Here is a 21,649-nt window from a genome sequence, read left to right on the forward strand (position 1 = left end):
ATCTCACGGTGATGGGCCGACGGGGAAGCATTTCGTCAGGGTCTCAGAATACACCAGGAAGGTTCAATCTGCAGACCTCGCTCTACCCGGGCTGCCGTGGCACTCCATCGCTGCTCTTATGAAAGAAAATTAAATGGGATCGTCCAGTTGGGGATATATTAAGTCGAATTTAAGCTCCGGTCGTTGTGCTAAACAGGTAGTCGAATCGGCCCCAGTTGCTCAAGGACAGGTCCGCTCGTTCAGCAAGTCCGAAGCGGGCAGAAAAGCGCCTTAGGTATAATGAAATAAACAAGAGGATCTCAGACAAGCCCGTCTTGTTACAAATGCAAGCTGAGAGGCATGCAGCGTCCTCCAGAGGTGCAGGAAATATATTTACATCTATTTATTCTTTTGTGGCCAGCGCCTTGGTTATTAAGAGTTATGAAGCCCGAATGGGTAGGCAGAGTAATACATTACCCTGGACTACACCCACAAAATCCATGGTGATATTCAGCACTTCTTTTGATTCAAAATGCCATCAATTTATAGGAGAATCAAACAGAGGAGCATTTTAGAGTATATATTGAATTATATACTGCATATTGGGATGTTTATCAGTCTTTCTCAAGGTATTTCAAATAATGGTTTTCTATAATTCCTAGTGTATAAACTTTAGCAGAAGTCCAATGTCCACAGACCCCTTCATTCAAGTTTCGGTATAAAATGTTGGCGTTAAATTTTAATTTTTATTGACATTTTATTTGTGTATTTATGGATGCTGTGTTTGTCAGTGTCCAGGGGCACTTCATGGCAAAGAAAATGGAAGGAAATAGTATTTGATCTGCCTGACTGCTGGGAGCATGGGCCAGGGCGGTTGGTTACCGCGTTGACCAGGTTGAAGACAATTCTGAAGCTAGCTCCTCCAAAGCAGCCTGTGCTGTGTGTTCGGGGGTAACGGCAAATGTGCCGCAACTTATAAAACAGCAACGCAGTCGGCGGCAGTCTCGCCAGAAATCAGCAGCCCCCTCAGGCAAATACAAATACCTTTCAATACACTGACCTCCAACGGCCCTGTGGTCCCCGAGCTGCGGCTCTCTCACCTTTTAATGCTGTCAGGATTCAATGAACTGTTTGATTAAGCTCCTCAAACAGAACTCGCATCTCATCCGAAGGCACGGAGGCGCCTAATGAGACGGATAAAACAACCCTCCCACCTGCCCCCCCCCCCAAAAAAAACGCTCCCACTGAAAGCCACAGAGATGCAGAAGGCAAAGAATCCACGCTGTTTCTCTGTGGCTTGAAACACATGGCTGACAAAAGTAAAAAAATTATAAACTGCAGTACTAAAAAAATTACTCAATAAATAGTATGATTTTTCTTTTTACCATATATGAAAATAAGTTTGCGTGACTGAATGCAGACATAAACAAATAAAAACATGCATAGCAGCAAGTCACCACTGAAGCTGCATGTAAGAATGAGATCCAGAACATAATGACCAATATGTCTGCCCGAGTGGACAGGATTTGGGGGCATTGGGTCGCTCGTATGTATAAGGTTGGAGAAACGGACTACAAGGTCCGGGACTGACTGTGGAGGGGGAATGTTGGGTGGCCGGGATTCGGAGCTCACACTAATACTTGTGCCTGGAAGCACAGGTCGGGTCGAGAGCATTGTTTATGACGGCATGACGGAAAATCATTCCGGGGGTCAAGCATCCCCCTTTCCCATTTAAAATCTAAGAAATCCCACCCAGTTTCGAGTGCACACACCTAATGAGGTCATTAAAGCCAAGTTCCCATCAATATATTTTTCTTTCTTTTTTGGCAAATTTAAATGAATAATTCAGGAAGGCGCCTGGGGATACATATTCTTTGAGTGAAGGACAGTTAATCCGCAGTGCTTTTTTTTCCTACATGCATCCGACATACAATTTTTCTTTGTTTGACTGACAGTGAACAGCTAAAAAAAAATAGGCAGAAGGTAATTGGTCATGTGACACTACATTGTATTCACATACCTTTTTTTTAAACCCCATGTTTTGATTTATTTGGCAACATCTGCCCTGGTGAGTATCCTCAACCTCCAGGATAATCGTACATGACAGGTTTGTAGCTTGGCACATGCTACCTGTCACAGCTAGCTTACTTTACAGGAAAGTGCTGCTTCATTACCCAATCTGATTACCCTGAATGCCCCCCCTTTAAAAAAGACAACCTGTAACCCATAATTACACAAGCGCTACGTGCCAGAAAAGTCTGCCTTACTGGCTCTGTGTGAAGTGGCCATCTTCTTTTGTTTGAATTCCATTAATATGCCTACGATGCAGAACACACGCGCTATTCTTTGATGACTGCAATTACTAAACACTTCCATTTTTCACTGAAGAAATCAAACTGTAGTTCAAAAATGCACTGTCCTTCGCCTCTTAAACTTTGAAATGGGATGCACACCATTCCGAAGTCTGGAATCTCCCCTTGCTACTGTCATAATATCCAATGTGTCGTCCACAAATGAACAATTAAAAAAAAGAATGTTGCCTCAAAGGGAATGGGGGTGTGGTCGTGGTGTTGTATTCTAGATCAGACATATGTCACTGCTTGTCTCCTGGGGCCTGGGTATCACAGCAATCCCTGGTGCCTTCTCTGAAGCTGGTGACTGATGAGACAAGGCCACATTACCACCACACACACACTATTTGGAAATATATCAGAGTGACGAAGCTTGGGGAATTCAACTTTTAAAATCATACTTTTTTTCAAAGAAGAAAAGGACTAGGTTTGACATTTATTCTTCCATGTTTGTTATTCATAGGGATGCCAAATGGTGACATATGTGACATACAGAAAATGAAATTCTGCATTCTGTAAAAAAAAAAAAACTATTGGTGATCATATTCTCTGGTGTTCAAAGTCAGATTCCTAGAAACATTGTCTATCTAATTAATCAACAATTCACCACTGAAGCAATTAAGATTTTACACAGCCTGTGTCAATGACTCACAATAAAGAAAAAATGTTTGAAGACAAATTGACCACCCAAGTAGAGATAGGTCACAGCTAGAGTCCCCCTTGACAGCTGTTCAATGCACCTCACTCAAGAGATGCTGCTTCATTTGTAAAACTGCAGCCATCTTTTACTGCACGAATGGGCAACTTGGTAACTTTAATTGAAGCTGCCATCTATAATGTATTATAGATACCTTCATAATGCATTATAATGATCAGTATAATATTTAATAAAGCATTACAGCATCTTCTATTGACAGTCATAAGTGTTCATTATAATTTGTCACAACCTCCAATAGTTCAATATAGATACTTCCATAATCCATTATAATGGTTGGTATAAGAAGTAAGTATACTCTGTACTGCATTATGAAGGTATCTACAGTGTATTATAGGTGAACTTCATAAAGCATTCATAATGCATGGTAAACATGCCGATAATGTTATGCCTTTTTGTAAATCTTTATAGCCATGTTTATAATGCTTTATGAATGCATTATAATGCATTATGAATGTGTTCATAGATTGCTACAGACATGGCATTCATAGAAAGCTGCTCTTTTGGCCTACTTGTACACGTGAATAGGGAGGCCACACCGGCCAGAACAGGCTGGCTCCCCCGCATGACCAAGACGGTTTTATAGATCACCGTGGTGTAGGAATCCTTCTGCCAGATCGATAGAGAAATGACAGGGTTTTATGTAGAGCTGGTGGAACTCCTTATCTGTGTTTGTGCGCTGCGGTTAAATAGGGTGGCCATTGATCAATAGAGATCTTGCCTGTGGCTGTTGATCTCTTTTTTTTTTCTCCTCTCCTCAGATCGCTTGCATCGCCGATTGCCTGATAACATGAAGAGCTATAGGAATCGAAAATAATAATAATAATAATAATGATAATAATAATAACAACTAGCTTCACTGGTTTGGCAAGACGTACAGACTTTAAGTGATGAAGAATACTTAACACAATGCAGTGTCGACACCACATGGCCAGACAGACCCGATCCCATGTCTACATGGGCTTTGGCAGCAGTGGGGGCTCCACACTCCCTTGGAGATGCTCCTGCTATCTACGTTATACCAGATTTCTGTCTAGACAGCTTTTCAGCTAATTTTTAAGTAAAATGATTGATGGAAGGTGCAAAAGTATGAATATCATTTTTCATAGTTCTTTAAAATTAAGGTTTATAAAATCAGGATTAATGCCCCACGATGGACCTCCCAATGTGTACCAAAGCCTTCTCCCCCAACCTTCTACTGGACAAGCAGTAGGAAGACTGATGGATGAATAAATGGATGGAAATTAAGCTTAAACGGAAAATGGCTATGTCACCTTCTAAACAGCTATGTATCCGTTTTCCCAAACGCTTTCATCAGGACGAAATACATGGAAACAGTAATGCGAGATGATTTTCCTCAGCAGCTTTCCATCACAGAAGGGCACTTGGAAACCCCCGCCGCCAGTTCACCCCATACACATGAGTGATATTTTCAGGGAGTATATCATGACATCTGTTTCGGGGGCCTCACACACTCTGCCAAAAGGTGCCGTGCGCTTGACGCAAACCAGTAATAAAAGTTGAGCATTGATTTCCTGTAGTTGCTTGTAAGTGTTAATGTTGATACATCAATAGCCAAAGCATAGGACAGAGCTTAATAGGAGTTAGAGGATCTGGAAAAACAGGACAGGATGACACTAAATCACAGAATCCATTCCAGGAATCGATACAACAGTAACTGCTAGTGTACCTCTGCTTTTCTAATGTTTTATCATAAACTGACAGCGGGTAATAAGGGCTGGACAGAGAGGGTGTACAGGGTGCTCTTATCACCAGAAACTATCCTGTACAATCTCCTAAATCACACCTTGTAGGACAGCTGTTTTTTTCCTTTTTTTAAAGAATAGTTTAGAGAACATAATTCTGTTGAAGTTGCTCTCGGATATTTCTAGGCACGGAAGGATAAATAAAAAGAAAACTGTATGGAGAAACTGCAGACTGGACTTGTTGGGCCTATACATACTCTATGGGATTTGTGTGGCTCAGAGTGGCAATAAATTTAATTCACGTGATACAATCCGGAATTGTACTTACTGATGTAACGGCAGGTTTTTAAGGAGGACGGAATTGAAAAGGAAATCTGGGCAGAAATAAACATCAACAAGAAAAAGCACAGTAACACTATAAATGAAGTGTTATGGTGTGAGATGCGGGGAGAAGCCAGAATTTATTCAATACTCTGGATGCAGTCTGAGGTCAAATGATCAACGTCCACGGTTTAGCAAGACTCAGGACCTAATTGCAATCGCCGGCCATGGTGCTGCAGGATGTGGTGGAGCTCTGAGGCTTTTAAAGCCTGATAAACTCTGAAAGCCTTTCAGAGCCTCATCAGCGCTCCGTTCTGGAAGTGGCCGCCACACGTCGCCACGGTTACAAGCGAGAAGCGGCAGCCGGGGGAACGGCAGAGACTCGCTGAAGCTACGGTCCACATGCTTAGAGCAGTATCATCTACAGAATGTCTACAATCGTTATTATATATTCAAAGGATGGTATGGTTGTATCATTATACGTCTGTCATTTCCTCATTTTTCACACTGCACTGACAGGTGAAACATTATAGATGTAAGCTGACCGCAATCAGGTTCAGACAACCCAAAAGCTGTAAAAAGAAGCAGATAGCCTACTTGATGGCTTAAAGGAGTCTTATTAAAATTAATGTCATCAAAAGGGGAGCTTTCATTTTATAGATCCATTCCAGAAAACCGTGTTTCTCTCTGTTCTGGGTTTAAAGCCCCTTACATTTACAAGCATATTTAGCTGCCCTACAGAAGTGACCCTTCACTGTGTTTAGAAGACTGGTATAAAGTCTACGGCTGTAGATGCTGCCGTTGATTCAGAACTTGGTACAACTCTGGAGAGTGCTTCTGCTGTCTCTCAATGCGAACTGAGAGGCTCAGAAGGAGCTTCTACCCTCAGGCCATCAGACTACTTAACACTAAATTGACAGTTGCACTTAAACATTTGCTCCTTACTCATGCACCAGGCCCTTCACTGGAGCTCTGTTGCACATATCTGGTTTTCCTTTTTCCTCTTTATTCCCAGTAACTTTACTGCTCCTTATGCATTACATATTTATAATAGTGTTACTTTATGTCTTAGTGCTTTTCACTAATTCTTACTATGGTGGAGTTGGTCATCTTGCATTTCACTGCAGGTTATATAGTTGAACTGTATGTCTTGCATGTGACAAATAAATCCCTTGAATCCTAGAAAATAAACACCATCCATGGGAATACCTTGCCTGCCCATGTCCAGTTGATGATAAGTTTGTGTTTATGAATGTGATGAGTCTTCTCATATTTTAAATCGCATCTTTTTCATTCAGTTTGTGGCTTTTCCCTGACTGCCTCGTTCATGTTGACCCTCTGCTACCCCCCCGTTCCCCCCGATTTATACAGTTATCGATCAGCCTGGAGCGTGGGGGGCTTCTGGGTGACTTACTGCCCGTCACGACCAAAGTGCTTGGCTCGCTAAAAAAACCCGGTCCTATTATCTTGCATTTAATTAAGACGTGGCTGCGGTTCCGCGCCCCATTATTTGCCCCGGCTGGGTCTTGGAGGCATAAATATTGAACCGTTGCAGCCTCTGAATGTTAATCAATCTCCGCCGAATTCCAAATGATTTCACGCATTTGAGGAAGTGAATATCTGCGTGCAGTATTAACCAATCCTCTTATTACTGCCTCCCCCCCCGACACACATACACACACAGAGGCACAGGATAAGTTCATTGATTCTGACAAGGGAAATAAGGCATGCCTGCTTAATAAGAGCCCCCCCCCCCACCCCCTCATCTGGAAACGAGCATTTTAGGAGGGAGGAAAATTCCCTTTTAATAGCATCAACGCGCTTCCAGTTTGTTGTTTCAGCAAATTGACAGGTGACCCCTTTGCGGTCAGGGCGCGGGCTTCACAGGATGAAAATGCTAATGAGAAGATCTGCCAGACGACTAATCCCCCCCCCCCCATCCCCCCATGCTTAAATGTAGGCCAGAATTTTCCGAACTCCACGATTCTGCTAGATTCAGAAGCCCGGTTTGTTATGACCGACCAGCATTATCGCTGTGCTTTATTCGGTCATCGAGGGTTAGAAAAACAGATGAGTGAGGCGGCGTTGCAGGCCGGTGAGGAAAACCAGAATGGCACATGAATGGGTGTTAATAAACGCCTGGCTTTCTGCCCCTGTCAGCAAAAGTCGCTGAACCTGTTTGGTGCTCGCCCACCCGCCCCAGACAGGAATGCTTACGAAACCAGGGGGGTGCCTTCTGCCAAGACCATGCCGCTCTCCTGAAAATTACACAGGACGGGACCTGACCTCAGATGATAGGGGGGACTACATCAAGGTGGGGGCTACATGAAGGTGACTGTGCATCTAACTCCACCCCATCAGCTTTCCCATGTGGCATGTCGGCACAGCCAGATCACTCACAGAAATATGGAATAAAGGGAAATTCAAATAGGCTCTATCACACACACACACACACACACACATACAGAGATACAGAAATGCACACAGACAAAAAAATACAGCAACACACATCTGTACCCCAGTACTCATGCTGCACTGTTACACTGTTACAAAAGCAGTGTGGTGTAGAGGGAGAATGCCAGCCCTCATGGGGAGGGGGTCAGTGCCCAGGGGGACACCAGGACACCAGGTCAGTGGCACAGGAGGCGTGTGTCGGGCCATCACAGCCCAAGGGCCTGGTGTGGGGGTGGATTGATGTGTGCTGCGTCGTTATTTACTCACTGATAAAGCTTTAAACTTGACGGAGAAGAAGAAGACTTTGTCTAGGTGCTCAGATGCATAGGGATTGAGGTTCTTGAGGCCAAATGATGAGCACACTGGCTCTCTGAAATGCAGCAGGACAGGCAGAGGCACAGCCCCACACCCCCACACAACCACCCCACGCCAGGGGCTACCAGCACTCGCTCTCTGCTGTATTGACACCCGGTTTTATAAAGAGGCCCCCCTGATGGCTGATGTTGACAGATCACAGTGCCCCCCCCCCCCCGGCAGATTGCTCCAAGTTACAGATGGGGAGGGGAGCTGAGAGCTCATCAGCCATTGGGAATGTGATTTTGATTTCCGTTAAAAAGGTTGGCCCTGTGTAGCTCAGGAAAGAAGAAGCATTGAGTTCCGAGGCAGACACTGGGAATTTATGTCTGTAACACGTCTTTGTGTGCATGAGAACTGTGTTTGGAAGCTGGATTGGGCTTTGTTTGGCTATGTTTGCTGCTTTTAAAATAAAATGCATCTATTTCAGGTTTGACTGATGGTACCTTTATAATGAGGCAGAAAGGTTTTGCTTTTATGAAGCGAAAAATGCAGTTATTTAACTAAGGGCACAACTGTTGTACATTTCAGTCATTCACCAAACCATCCATCTTTAAAAACTCTCTTCTGGTTAGGGTCATGATTATACAACAATTTAAATATAATTTATGAACTGAACGGTGTGATGTTAACAAGCCATGACAGGTCATTGAATTCACATACTAAATTCTTAATTTTCCTGTTATGACGTGACACTTCTGTTCAGTTTCTTTGGAAACGTTTGACATGGTCAAAGTGACTGAAAAAAAAAGAAACTGAAGGTGTTGAGATTTCAGAGACAAAACACAATGAAAATAGATGCAAAAGTGAAAAATCTGAATGCTAAGAATCCAGGAGAAATGGTCCCCACTGCACTGCACACACATATATACATATATATATGTAAGCAAGCATGCATGCCCAGGCGTCTGAGGGCTCAGCTACTAAGGCCTGAAACTCGCCACAGGCGATACACATTTTGCAGGCAGAACTTCATTTTTTTTTTTATATCTAAAAAAATAATTTACATAATCAACCCTCAAAAGGGGGAGGGGCAGATAAAATAAGACAAAGCAAATGCAAAGTCTGTCAAACTACAAGGAAAATGCCAACACAGGAAAGCACTACACTTTACTTCTGAGTGACACATGGGGTGGGTAAGTACACTCTTCCACCTGCCTTGAGATTCAATGACTGACTGATTTGTGGTCCTCTAGCGATTGCATCGGGTTCAAGTAGTAGAACGGAGGCTTGAGCCCAAGTCGAGCCCCTACCCCTAAATCCTGCCAAGCGAACGTGTGCTCTGTTAATGAATCATGCAGCTCATCAACGACCAGGAACTCCACTGACTTTAGGTTTACGATACAGGAGTGCAACGCCCATAGCCAAGTCTGCTCAATACATTAACTGGACTTGGCTGATGGAGATTTAATGAGCTACGGTACATTAACACGGCATGAAATTATGGGAATAATATAATGATACAGCCAGTGATGAATGATAGCTGAGAATAAAAGGGATTTTGTTAGAATAATATTGTACGCTAAAGTTAAGTCCAAACTGAAATGCCAGCTGATACTATCGGACAACACGAGACCTCTGGGTCACGATTCTGAACATTTGCCTAGTGATGCTGCTAGATATGACCACCTAGTCTAACACAGTGAAGGTTTAACTTGAACCATATTTTGTTTGGTTACTTATGGTTAAGGTTAGGGCTGGGTAGGGGTTAAGGTCATCATGCTGGAATTAGAGCTTTCCCCATAGAAATGAATGGAGAGTCCCCACAAAGATATAATTAGAAGCTTGTGTGTGTGTCTGTGTATGTGTGTGCGTGTTTTTCCCAGCATGTACTCACCCAGGCTAAAGAGCACCAGGAACTTGAGGCAGACAAACTCTCTCTGGTCAAACTGCAGCGAGCGAAGCTTCCCCACCAGGTCCTGAGCATGGCTCATGAGGTTGTTCAGAGTGGCTCCAGCCTGGGAGGCGATCACAGCGTAGTCCACCTAGAAAAGGGCGAGGGGTCAGCTGCTAAACCAAGGGATCTCAACATCCCTCATCCCCACAGAGCAGCAAGTGGTTAAGGATGTATACTCTCGTTTGCACGTGTTTACTGCGGGGGGGGGGGCGGGGGAGTACTGTAGAACAATGTTTCCCAACTTGGTCCTTGAACACCCAGAACCGGTCCACGTTTTTGCTCCCTCCCACAGTTCACATTTTTGCTCTCTGTCTGTGGGTCCCCCAGAACTGGATTGGGAAACACTGCTGTAGAAGTTTGGCAGGTGATTTCATCCAGAGCGACTTACAGTTCTACATTTCACCTGCTAATTTGGCTGTATGCATTTCCAAACCAGGAACCATAGCATGGGTACAACAGGAAGGTAGTGCTTGGGATTCAACCAACCCCTTAACCCCAGCACTGTCTGACAGACAATCAAGCCACAGGAAAACCTTCATAAATTGTGGGAATCATAATCTAGATGGTGGAAGCCCCAGTCTTCTAAGTCCAAAGGGAACCATTCAGGGTAAACATGACATGAAGCGAACTTTCATTTGTGGTCACCGGTCACTGTTTTACAAATTTTATTTACAAATGCAAAGTCTCTAAAACATGGAAGGGCCAAAAATAACATATATACATGTCCACTGTGTTTGCTGATCAAACAATTCTGCAATGGTCACTGATATTTTTTTTAAAAGTCCATAAATTACAGAAAAACAAAATACTGCTAATTTTTGGTGAATGTGAATAATGCATATTAGCTACGGTCCAGAAACACTGATACTTATATTATTGCATTTTGCAAATGCTTTATAATTTTACTCCATGAATGTTCCATGCCGCTTGTTACCATCACGTTGCTATACATATTTACATTCTGCTACACGTTTTCTGCAAAAAAGGCCTAACTGAGAATATATAAATCCTACGGTGATAAGCAGAGGTCCTCAGAAACCTCCTTTTGACTGAGCTTGTTTTGATCTTACATTTAAAAGACTAGATTAGAAGACTTAATGTTTTCAGAAGTTCCTTCCTTTAAGCAAGCAAAGCTCTAAAATCATTCAGGATCTTCCAGGGTCTTTGTAAATTTCATATTCAAGGACGTTTCTTTTCAAACTCAAGCCTGACAAGGCCACCAAAGCCGAGAATGTTTCAAATCCTCCACATTTAATATATATTCAGATGTACTTATTACGGATTCTGTTCATTGGGGCGTTCTCCTATTGAGTACATGCCAAAACATATATTCTGTGCACTATACAAATAAACATTAGAAAGGTCACATGACTGGCGTAACTTCCCAATGGGGTATTTCTCTGTCTCTGACTTCTGCCTGACCACTCGCTCACTCCTCCTCGACCTGATCTCAAAGCTCATTGGTGTTACAGGCTCGCACGTGGCCTATGCAACATGCCCTCTATCTTATCAGCACATTGGACAATTGGAAAGACGGATTGGACCCACACGCTAATTAACATCAGATGAACAAAAGCTTTGCCCCCCCCCCCGAAATGGCTGGACACGAGAGGCCAGGCGTGAGGGGGCGGGGGTGCCTGCAGTCCCCCACCCATCCAGGTCCCATGCTCTTCAGCTCCACTTTCAGGGGCATTTAAAATCTGCAACAGCAGCAAATTTGTCTGGAAGGCAAATCCTTTGCTGCCGTTCACTGTTAGCAGGCTGCGTTAAATTTTTATATTTATTGACAATTCATTACCATAATTGACTGCACTTGAGTTTCTAGAAGGCGGCTGGCAAGAGCCTCCTGATCAAAACATGGTCCCCTGTGCAGCATTTGCAATTAAAAATCAACCCAACTGGAATTTGTTTATCGTGTAAATATGATATATGGAATTTTCCAGCTAGTCTTGAGACTTCCGATGGAATGCTCGGTCTGTTTCTCACCTGGCGCTCTCTGTTTTAAGGCCGTTAAAAAGTTATGAGTCAGTGAAAAGAGGAACCCCCCCCTGCCCCCGTCTGCCTTGACTGATAATCAATTTACATGAAATCTACTGTGTGTGAAATAATGATGCTTACAAAAACACAGCTCCTGCTTTCCCACTTCAAATTACTTCCTGTTCTACAATGAAACACCCATCACTGAAGATTTACAGTAAATGTGTTCGCTACATATATCTCACGTCATATGAAAATATACCACGTCAAACTAAATGTGCTGCAAACACACTGCCATGTCCTACCTGGAATTTCTGCACTCTCAGTGTTTGCAAATTGATTTCATCTGTTTATCAATAAACCTGTCAAGAAGTGACTATGATTCCCGAGCAGGACAGTGCAAGTGACTGGATATAAATCAGAACTATTAAAAAAATAATGGTTTTGTAAAGAGGGTTTTCATCTGACATACAGGTCAAATCCATTACCAGGTCTAATCTCACCTCTGAATTTAGCATTTATTAAATTACATGAACATATTTAATGTCAGTATTTCAACAGTGAGTGAAATCTATTTCGACTCTAGCACATTCTCAGCCATGGGCTTACAGAGCAACGCTGTTGATGGTTAATCGGACAGAGGGTTGAGGGGATGGTGTGGGGTGAGGTTGGGGCCATTTTCCCGCTGATGAATAAATGACAGTGGCTTGAGAGTTCCATTACATGGGACTGTTACCAAACATGCTCAGATCTGCCCTGGAATCTCACAAAGGCAGTAACATTTATGGCCTCTATTCTACCCAAACACCCCAAACAGAGTATTCTATATTTTTATAACTATCCGAATCGGAGCGACTGACTTTTCCTTCTTCCCCATCCTACTAGCTACGCCTCCCCTATTCTTCTCTGTACCCCCCACCCGACGCCGCAGCATCGAGAAGTTGAGACCGCATGGACCTCCAGGCCGAGGAGGAAGCTTCTGGTCTGAGGTGGCTGTCACTCCCAGCCCGGTAGAGAATAATCAGACATAACGATGTGTTTGAATGTGTCCCCTGTCCCCTACAGGCTCTTCAACAGCAGCTGTTCATTAACCAAAATATGCAAATAAGTCTGAGCTCCCCCGTATCTCCTCCCTGCTGGCTCTCGCCTCTCAGACAGCTTCCTCTTATCAGACACGGATGATGGAGGTTGGATGGGTGATGGGTGAGGTATCAGGGTGAGGGGGGAGTTTAAGCAGCTCTGTCCTCAAAGTCAGCATTTCTGTGATTCCCCCTGCCCCCCCAAGAACAGAGAAGAAAGAGGTGTCTTGCAATTTTGGGGACCTCGTCCCATGCCAGGAATGCATGAGATCAAAATGCCCTCCCTGCCAGCCTGAAGGGACTGCGGTTCCGCTCCAAACGTTACCACCAAAGACATCATGTCAGTCCTCTGACTGCTCGCAAATCTGTCGGCATTCAGATCCCAAGTGCGTTCATCTCCACACGTGAAATGTTATGGAGTTTCAGCTGTTTTGCTGAAAGGTCATGGAAGATTCTATTACAGGTATGATTCGCGTTGTGCAACATTCAAAATTTAGCTGTTCAGAGCTGCATATTTACTGACAGAATCCATAGCCAGCTATTTAAACTGCTGTTGAAATATGACTGGGAAAAAAAAACACATTATAAGGTCTTTGGTTGGAAAGGGAGCTCTTCAGCTGGCCCTAAGGCACAGAGCCAGCAAACCATACATCTCCAGAGGATAGATGGCAAATCCCTTTTTCTTTGACTCATATTCTCATACGATCCCCATAAAAAAATGCAGAATTGATTATTGCCACCACATTAATCTCTGTCCACAGAATAAGATGATATATCTCTGATGGAGCACTGATGGCATTTGGGGAGCAGTAGATCACGAATTAGCGCAAACTAACTCTCTCTGCGGGTGTTTAAGAGGCACCATTTCCATACGGTCAGACGACTTACTTGTTGACCGGTAACCAGGAGGATGGAGCCATCTTTGGCGTGTACCACTTGTCGGAAAATGTGGTCGAGGATTAAGAGCTCGCTCCAGCAGTTCTGCAGCAGCTTCATTTGGTCGTCAACCTGCCGAGAAAGAACATCAGAAACCGCATGGTTATGTTTGTTCCATGGTTCTGTTACCAATATATATATACACACACACACAGACACACACACACATATGCAAGTACTGTATATATAGAGAGAGCTTCATTCACATCTTATTCACAGAAAAAGTATTTTCCCCAAGTCATTTGTTAAGATCAATTCCATTCCTCAGGTAATATATTCTTATGCATGAATATAAGTAAAATATTCTGTGACCATCCATCCATCCATCCATCAATCTATCAATCTTGCCCTGGTGAGGGTTGTGAGGCTTATGCACATAGAATGAAATGCATACATAAAGTAAAAATATATGTGTGATTGTTAAATTAATGAGTTCTATTTTAAGGAGTCTTTAAATTTCTGTTTCATGATTTTCATTCAGCCTCTGCTGGCTGACTCCCACTGGCTGATCTCTTGCCTTGGGTCCCATTACATTGTGTTACGAAGACGAAGCACAACAAGCATTGCAAACCTTTCCCTTCCTGTGAGTCTAGCTACATGGCAGCTAGTGGGACAGGCCTTCACTCAGGGACAGGCCTTCATCGCGGGACAGGCCTTCACTTCTCATTGGTGTTAATTTATCTGCTCGTCACACCACACAATCATCCAGTATTTATAATGATTAGCTTGCAAATGTTCTGCCGGAAACCAAGCCTCCCCCCCGTGCTGAGAGATGCTGGACCCCATGGCAGGAGAGTGGGGCGTAGGGCCTCGGATAAACCTGGTCATTGTCCTCACCACTGTTTCCCATACCTCTCCGCGTTAATGATTACATACCATATCCGAATGAGGACGCGAGTAGGCAGGAGAATGAGGAAAAATGAAGAATTCTACCCCCTTTCTGCCCCCAAAACAAACATAGCTCTGCTGATACCGTTATCTCGTATGTGGTAAACACAGATTGGACCAAAAAACAACTATATTTCCCCTTTGTTTGGAGCCCCTATATATGTGCCAGACAGGGACAATCGTCACCAAACACCAGAGTTAGAAATCAACATTTTGCAACAGGCAGAGCAAATGGCCCAGTGGATTGTGGGTGACATGGTATTTATTTAAAAACAAAAAACAAAACATAAACTGTGTTTTCTAAGACCAATACTACCTCAGAATAAAAAATGACAACTTCTTCAACTAAGAAAATTGTTGTGTAATTGGTAAAAATATGCAAATTTTTTTGTAACGATAACTGTTTTGTCTTCTAAGAAGCTTATCATTCACAGTCACAACAAAAAAGAAAAAAATACACTGAGTGTTTGGCTGGCGTGTTTGGGAAAGGGAATGCAGCTCCGACTTTATTGATGGGGACCTTAACGCAATAACATTTAACATTACAGTTTTTGCTCAAAACCGAACTTGAGGAATAAAGCTGAGTAAGACATTGGAGGGTGTCCACCAGAGATACCAAGACACCAAGAACACCTTGCCCAATCTCAGCTGGAATTTTTCCGAGTGTACATAAAGTCCTTTGGACTGTTTCAAACTGCAGTAGATGTTGTCTTGTGGATGTCCTTAATAGACTCTACCAGCCATGAAGCTCTGATTGCCACACCAGTCAGAAACATTTGTAAGATATAACAATTGAAGAAAACAATTACAATGAAGCCAGTCTAAATCTGCAGGGTTTTTTTTTGACATATGCAAAAGTGCAGCGTGGCAATGAAGGACTGAAAACCTGCTGTGAGAGACGTGAACAGTGATTTTTATGTCAGAAGATCTGTGCCACCAGTGTCATTCTTGGGGGCCGAAGGCAATGATGGGGCCAGTTTTCAAAGCATGCGTCAGAAGACTGCGATTCAGGGACGGGGTCTGCAATCAAAGGCCCTTCACAAAAAAGGACAAGGAAGGTGGCATAGATGAAATTGAGAGGGCGACAAAACCGCTATCATGGCCTTCATACTGTATGTACTGTCAGTATGCTGAGATGACAGGGCTTTAATGGTAAGCATGCCCACTCTGCCCCACCAGCCCTCTCAGCCCCTCCCAAAGGAGGCACTGGAAACAGCCCATATAAGTAGTTAGCGCAACTTAATTTCACAATTTATCACATGTAATTAAAAATTCAAAAACACAAAATCATTCATCGCAATGCAGGAACACTAACAGACCCAGCTTGATAGAATTTGAACTTGCTGGAAATTAATTAGTACTGTTTCAGATACACTATGACACAAATTGTAACGATAATATAACCATCCATTATTCACAGTTATAATATGCTGTAAAATGTAACAATAATTATTCCCTAACTGTATATCAAAGCCATATGGAAATACATATTTCTTATTAGTATACAAAGCACTACACATGCTATCTTCCTACTAAATACAAACTCCTGGTAAATTAAACTGAATTCCACTATCAGCAGTAAAAGACTAAATTAACAGAAGAAAGTTCTTAGCTTAATGGAAACTTTAACGCTTTAATGTCATTTTGTTAATCTATCATGAAATAAATGACCCTGCTTCACTGCCTCTGTTGGAGCCTAGCTACTGTATACTGATAAGTTCACCACAGCAATATCATTCTTTGTCTGAACTGCTCCCCCTAGAGGTCTGCAGAGCAAGCACAATATAGATCACAGCCCATTTTTTCTTCTATTGCCATCCAGTCATATTCAGTCCTGGGTCATAGTGAGCCTATTCCAAGATGCATAACAGGGGAATACCATGAATGGAATGCATGATGACACTGTCATTGTCTCCACCTCCAATGAAGCACAAGCATGCTGAGATATCTAGCAGGTAACCTCCAGACATCCTTATTTTTCTTAAGGGCTTCCCCTGGCATATTGCTGAGAAGCCTCATATACACTTTTCTGAATACAAATATTTTCTGCTATGTATAACATAATAGATAAAAAACTGATTAATCACCGTCAGTAATCAGAGTCAGCAGTAGATGGCACTGTTATTGGGGCCCCCTGTGGTTTGTTATCATGAACTGTGTCAATATACATCCAGTTGCAATGAAAGGAGTTCATGTTTGTCATTAACCATGTCTTTATGGTAAACTTAAAGACGGCACGAGGCGAATATACTTCAGGACAGGAGCCCACTCAGCCACACACTAGGACAAATTTACACTGATGTACGTGATAATTTACTACAAATGTAATTCTGTCAGAGAGCAGTGGAGCAAGCTGGTTAGAAAACTCAGGGCTTTAGATGGACCATAGCCAGGTCTTCTCCTATCTGTGAAATGAAACCAAATGGTATTCCACCGTCCAACTGGGAGGATTTATAAGGCCTCGTAATTCTTGGCACAGGTGCGCGTGGTGCTAGATTAGTAAACGCAGGCCCTGGGATGGCCGGTTGCCGTGGCGAATGTGAATCAGCAAGCTGGCCTCAGTGGGAGGCCCTTATTGGCTCCACAGGGTCAGCGAGCATCAATCTGATGGGGTGTGTGTGTGTGTGTGTGTGTGTGTGTGTGGAGGGAAAGGGGGTCGGGCGGTCCAGAGGTGGACTTTGGTAGGGCCAGTATGATGTACAGCCTGATCGATATCACCAAGGCATGGAGATTGATCAGTTCCCACAGTGACCGCATTAGCAGACCCAGAAGGGTAACCCCTGACCTGTAAAACGGATTCTGTTCATTAGGAACCTCATCTTTGCATTAGTATAGGCAGAACTGTAATAATAATATCTGCTGCGATGCCAGTCATATTCATTGCCAAAACGACCCCCTCCCCCAGCACTGCGCTATGCCACATCAACATTCTGCCATATTAAATGACCACCCTTGTGCTAATCGTCTCAGTCGCTCCCCCACAGTCCCCCCTTCCTAGCCATTACGTTACACGGTAAATGGAAACAGCTCTTGCCGAAAGTTTTCTGGTCTGCCGAAGGCCGGAGTAAAAATATTCGTTTTCAAGGTCATCTCAGTAGGAAACATACGACGCGCTCGAGCGGGTAACAGATGTGAAAACGCTCGGTGTGTATATGTCCGGCGACAGCACAGAAAATGAAGAAACGGGAAAGAAAATAAAAGTCTTGCTGTACTAGCGATTTCCGGGAGGACATAAACACGCCTCCCCCTCATAGGTCTTGATGATAGATAAGTAGGACAAAAGCAATAATAAAGAAACAATATTTACTTGGTTCACCGGAAAACAGGGCAAAAAATTATGAAAAGCTTTTACTAGTGAAACAATAAAATAAGGAAACTGAAGGTGCTGGACTTTAAGCAAAGATTGATGTATTTCTACCATTCACTTGGAAAGACACAATCCAATCTTTGGTGTTAAGCAACACAATTTGTCAGGTATATTTTCTTTATTATTTAAAAATGGTCTCTGAATTGCCAACAAAGGATCTTGGGAATAAGAAAGCTAAGAAGCTATCGACTAATTATCAGAAACTATGTGGGCTAATCAATTATTCAGATGAACATTAGTCTTGTAATATACTGGACATCAGACCATGGGGCAGGATGTCCCAGAAGTACCCCAACCCAAAATACAGAGAGGAAACTATGCCTTGCAGAGATAAAGTGTACACCTACGGTAGACTGGAAGTATTGATCTTTCCACAGCATGCGATCTACAAGGCCCTGCTATACATTAGCACAGCTGTGAATGTGAATCCACAAGCTATTTTACTCAATTCCTGAATTTATGAACCACCTTGCTCTTGGTGTGTTTGTCCGGCATGCTGACAGACACGGGGAAATGGCTCTGTCACTCTTCCGCGTATGCACATCTGACGAGACAGCGGTAAAATCTTCCTTCCTTCCTGTATTATTTATATTCAGAAACACAATAAGAACCACTAATGTTAACTTTATTTTTATTATATATAGCTATGCATGTATTTAATTGAAGCACTGGAAGATTCTGTGCATTACATGTGTTTAAGTCAAAGAAAATCCAAAAAAATCCATCCATCCATCCATCAAGTGGAAGATTGTGGGGAATATACAGTATACAACAATAACTATCTCAATGCCAACTGACATTGAATTACAGAAGCGTTTAACTAGTTTCATTATTTTTCCAGAGGGCTTCCTGATGACCATTAAAGTCCAAAATTATTAATTTGGTCATTCTTTCGAGGTTCATGAAAAGAGTCATTTAGCTCTTTCAGGAGGGTCCACTATGAAGGAATGCAGCTTTAACAGTTGTAATGTCTAACACTAAAAGATCAGTATATGGAAACGGTATGCTATGCCAACTTGTACTCTGAGCAGACCACTAGAATGCAAAAAAAAAAAGAAAATAAAGAATATAAAATGAAGTAATGAACAGGTGGTTTGTCTGACTTCAGCAACTGTGTTAAAGACATTTTCTGACGGAGGGCCTTGTGAATTCTGTCCGTCGTAACTCGCATATAACGTTACCCGGCCGGAGCAGATGTCAGTTGACAGAGTGCAAATCCAACGGCGCACGCAAGCGTGCATCCCCTGAAAACCTATTCCCTCACACTGCCCCGGCGTCGTTGCTCGTCTATTGTCTTTCGGCCCATCCAGTTCAAAATAGACGGCCGTAAATAAGTTCCAGAAATAGAGCCGAGAAGACAGCTGCTGACAGCCCGCTATGAAACCGGCTGACAATACAGCAACCGCCGCCTTGACTTCGATTAAACGCAAATGAGTGAGGTTAGCTAAAATAATGCGGAATTACGGCAGACAGGTCAGCTTGGGAAAATCAATAAACTAACATTTAAACAAATGTCAATTCATTCAATTATGATGCTCTCTGCTCAATTATTCCCTTTCCCTATTTCTGAGGTGTACCGAGAATAAAAGCCGGCGTTTAGCTCCAACTCTCCTGTTTAGGACCACAATAGATAAAGACAGGAAATGCGAAGATGCACAACTGTAAATGTAACGATCGCAAGACCATGTAACTGAGTAGGATTTATCACTCCATTTCCCGAAAATGTTCCCAAAAATGAGTGGGACCTTTCAAAGGGGTGACGATATAACCAGAACAAAACACTGACCATTTCATTCTGGTGCAAATGAACCATTTAAATAATTCTTGGGAGCAATAAAGTCATGCATGTTGTCATTCTACATCAACAACAGACACAATGACAACATCAGCAAACAAACAGACTCCTCTGACATGTGACCAATGGGACTTTGAGTTGTAAATCTGAAATAATCTCGTTTTATTTATCTTATTTGTCATCATTACTAACCAGCTTGTGCAATTGCTGTGTATGTATCACCTTCCTAAATGCTTGAAAATTAATTTAGTACACAAGGCCAGCCTGGAAGCACGAATCATGGCTTTTGTATGATGGTGCTGTTACTGGGGAAGGCGGAGCTGGAAACGTACTCTGCGTATTCCATTTAGGTGTCCGTTAAAAAAGACCCCCGGCTCTTGCTGATTTGGCAGCAACCTGTCTTCTAAATCGAGCTCAAAGATGTACTTTGTTAATCTCCCCTCACCCCTCCACCACTGCTGATTGTTTTTTTGTGCTTCACCACAGCACAAGAAAAAAAATGTGGATGGCGCAAAAAACCATTAGCGGACCTGCCCAGCGTTCCCGCTTTTAAAGAGCACTGATGACACAACAATCAGAAAAGGCTTTTACCCTCATCGCCGCTAAGCAGTGGCTCGTGTCGTCAATGTTTTGTTTTTACGTTTGGGGGGGCGGAGGGCAATAAATGCGAATTCCACAACTTTGATATTTGTGGAGGGGGACGAATCTTGCTTCCCCGAAGTGGTCGGAATGGAGGCCCCATTACCACAGCTCGGTTAAGACGGCGCGGACGGCTCTGGCAGGATGAGTCTATCAGCGCGCAGCCGGGAACTTGTAGTTCATGACAGCCTTTTATCCCTCATCAAGTGCAACAAGTGGATGAGCAGAGGCTCTGGCTCACCAGTGCTCCCCCTCCATGTCTTCGTGTCTCTCTGTAGAATTTCGGGCCTTAAATCTTTCCTTTTAACAAGTGCATGCGTTTCCTTCCTCCAGCCGGGGGAAATTCCCAGGAGTACGGGATGGGGCTCCTGAAGATGCTCTCCCATGCCGAACCGGCAGCAGGAAGGGGAAAGGGGTGCTGCAAGATTCCACAGCAAGACTGAAGCAATTACCCAGCAAAGTTAAGGCGGCACAAAAAAACCATCTCATCCGGTTTTGACATTACAGTGAACGGCACTGACGGATGGCACCTTTTTTGGAGATGTGACACAAAGACCTACCAGAGAACTTTTTTCATCTCACCCTTCAGCCCATCACATGTGAATAAGGGCATTTTTTCAGCTCCCCCTGGCATGCTGCTTGCTTCCTGATCAAACAAGAACTATCACTGCTAGATACCAGCTGCAAATAAACAGCTTCAAGTCTGGCCTAGAGGAGTATGTTATGAGGAGGCTAAAAAGAGCTAAGCAAAATGGTATATATAATAAAATATATATGTGTACAGGAGCAGGCCTTAGGAAAACTCACACGCCATCTCCAATTGTGGCTGCCAGGGCAGTGGGATATCATCTATCAGTGGACAAATGCAAGGATGAGAAAGCTGCTCCTGAAATGAAATAATATATCTTTGAAAGCCTATGCCTGCAGTGGGCTCGGCTCCCATATATCAAGCCTGAGCTGCTGGTGGATCCAGTCCAGGGCCATTAACCTTCCACCTGTTTCCCCCTGTCCTTCACGACGCCGCCCCTGCCCTTGGTGCCTCCCCGCTCCCTTGTTCATCTTCCCCCCGCGGGCGTTAATGCAAGGCGGTGAGGGGCTTGCGGAATAATTCAAATGCAATGGAGCGGGGACGCGGTTACAAATCTCTGCCAAGGCGCTCGGAGACACCCCGGGCGCCGTTTGTCAGAAGTG

General features: G+C 43.4%; 1 protein-coding gene across 4 annotated transcripts in view; it reads right to left on the minus strand.

Moving 5' to 3' along the window:
* nr5a2 (nuclear receptor subfamily 5, group A, member 2) overlaps positions 1–21,649 on the minus strand; it is a 45,027-nt gene that overhangs the window by 4,975 nt on the left and 18,403 nt on the right. For all 4 annotated transcript variants that reach the window (XM_023804630.2, XM_023804632.2, XM_023804631.2 and 1 more), the window contains 2 exons: positions 13,722–13,841; positions 9,718–9,865 (listed from right to left, as the gene is read on the minus strand). In XM_023804630.2, the coding sequence (XP_023660398.2) occupies positions 9,718–9,865; positions 13,722–13,841 (268 nt within the window). The remainder of the gene's footprint in view (positions 1–9,717; positions 9,866–13,721; positions 13,842–21,649) is intronic.

This window comes from Paramormyrops kingsleyae, chromosome 15 (assembly GCF_048594095.1).
Source record: "Paramormyrops kingsleyae isolate MSU_618 chromosome 15, PKINGS_0.4, whole genome shotgun sequence".
Taxonomy (NCBI): domain Eukaryota; kingdom Metazoa; phylum Chordata; class Actinopteri; order Osteoglossiformes; family Mormyridae; genus Paramormyrops; species Paramormyrops kingsleyae.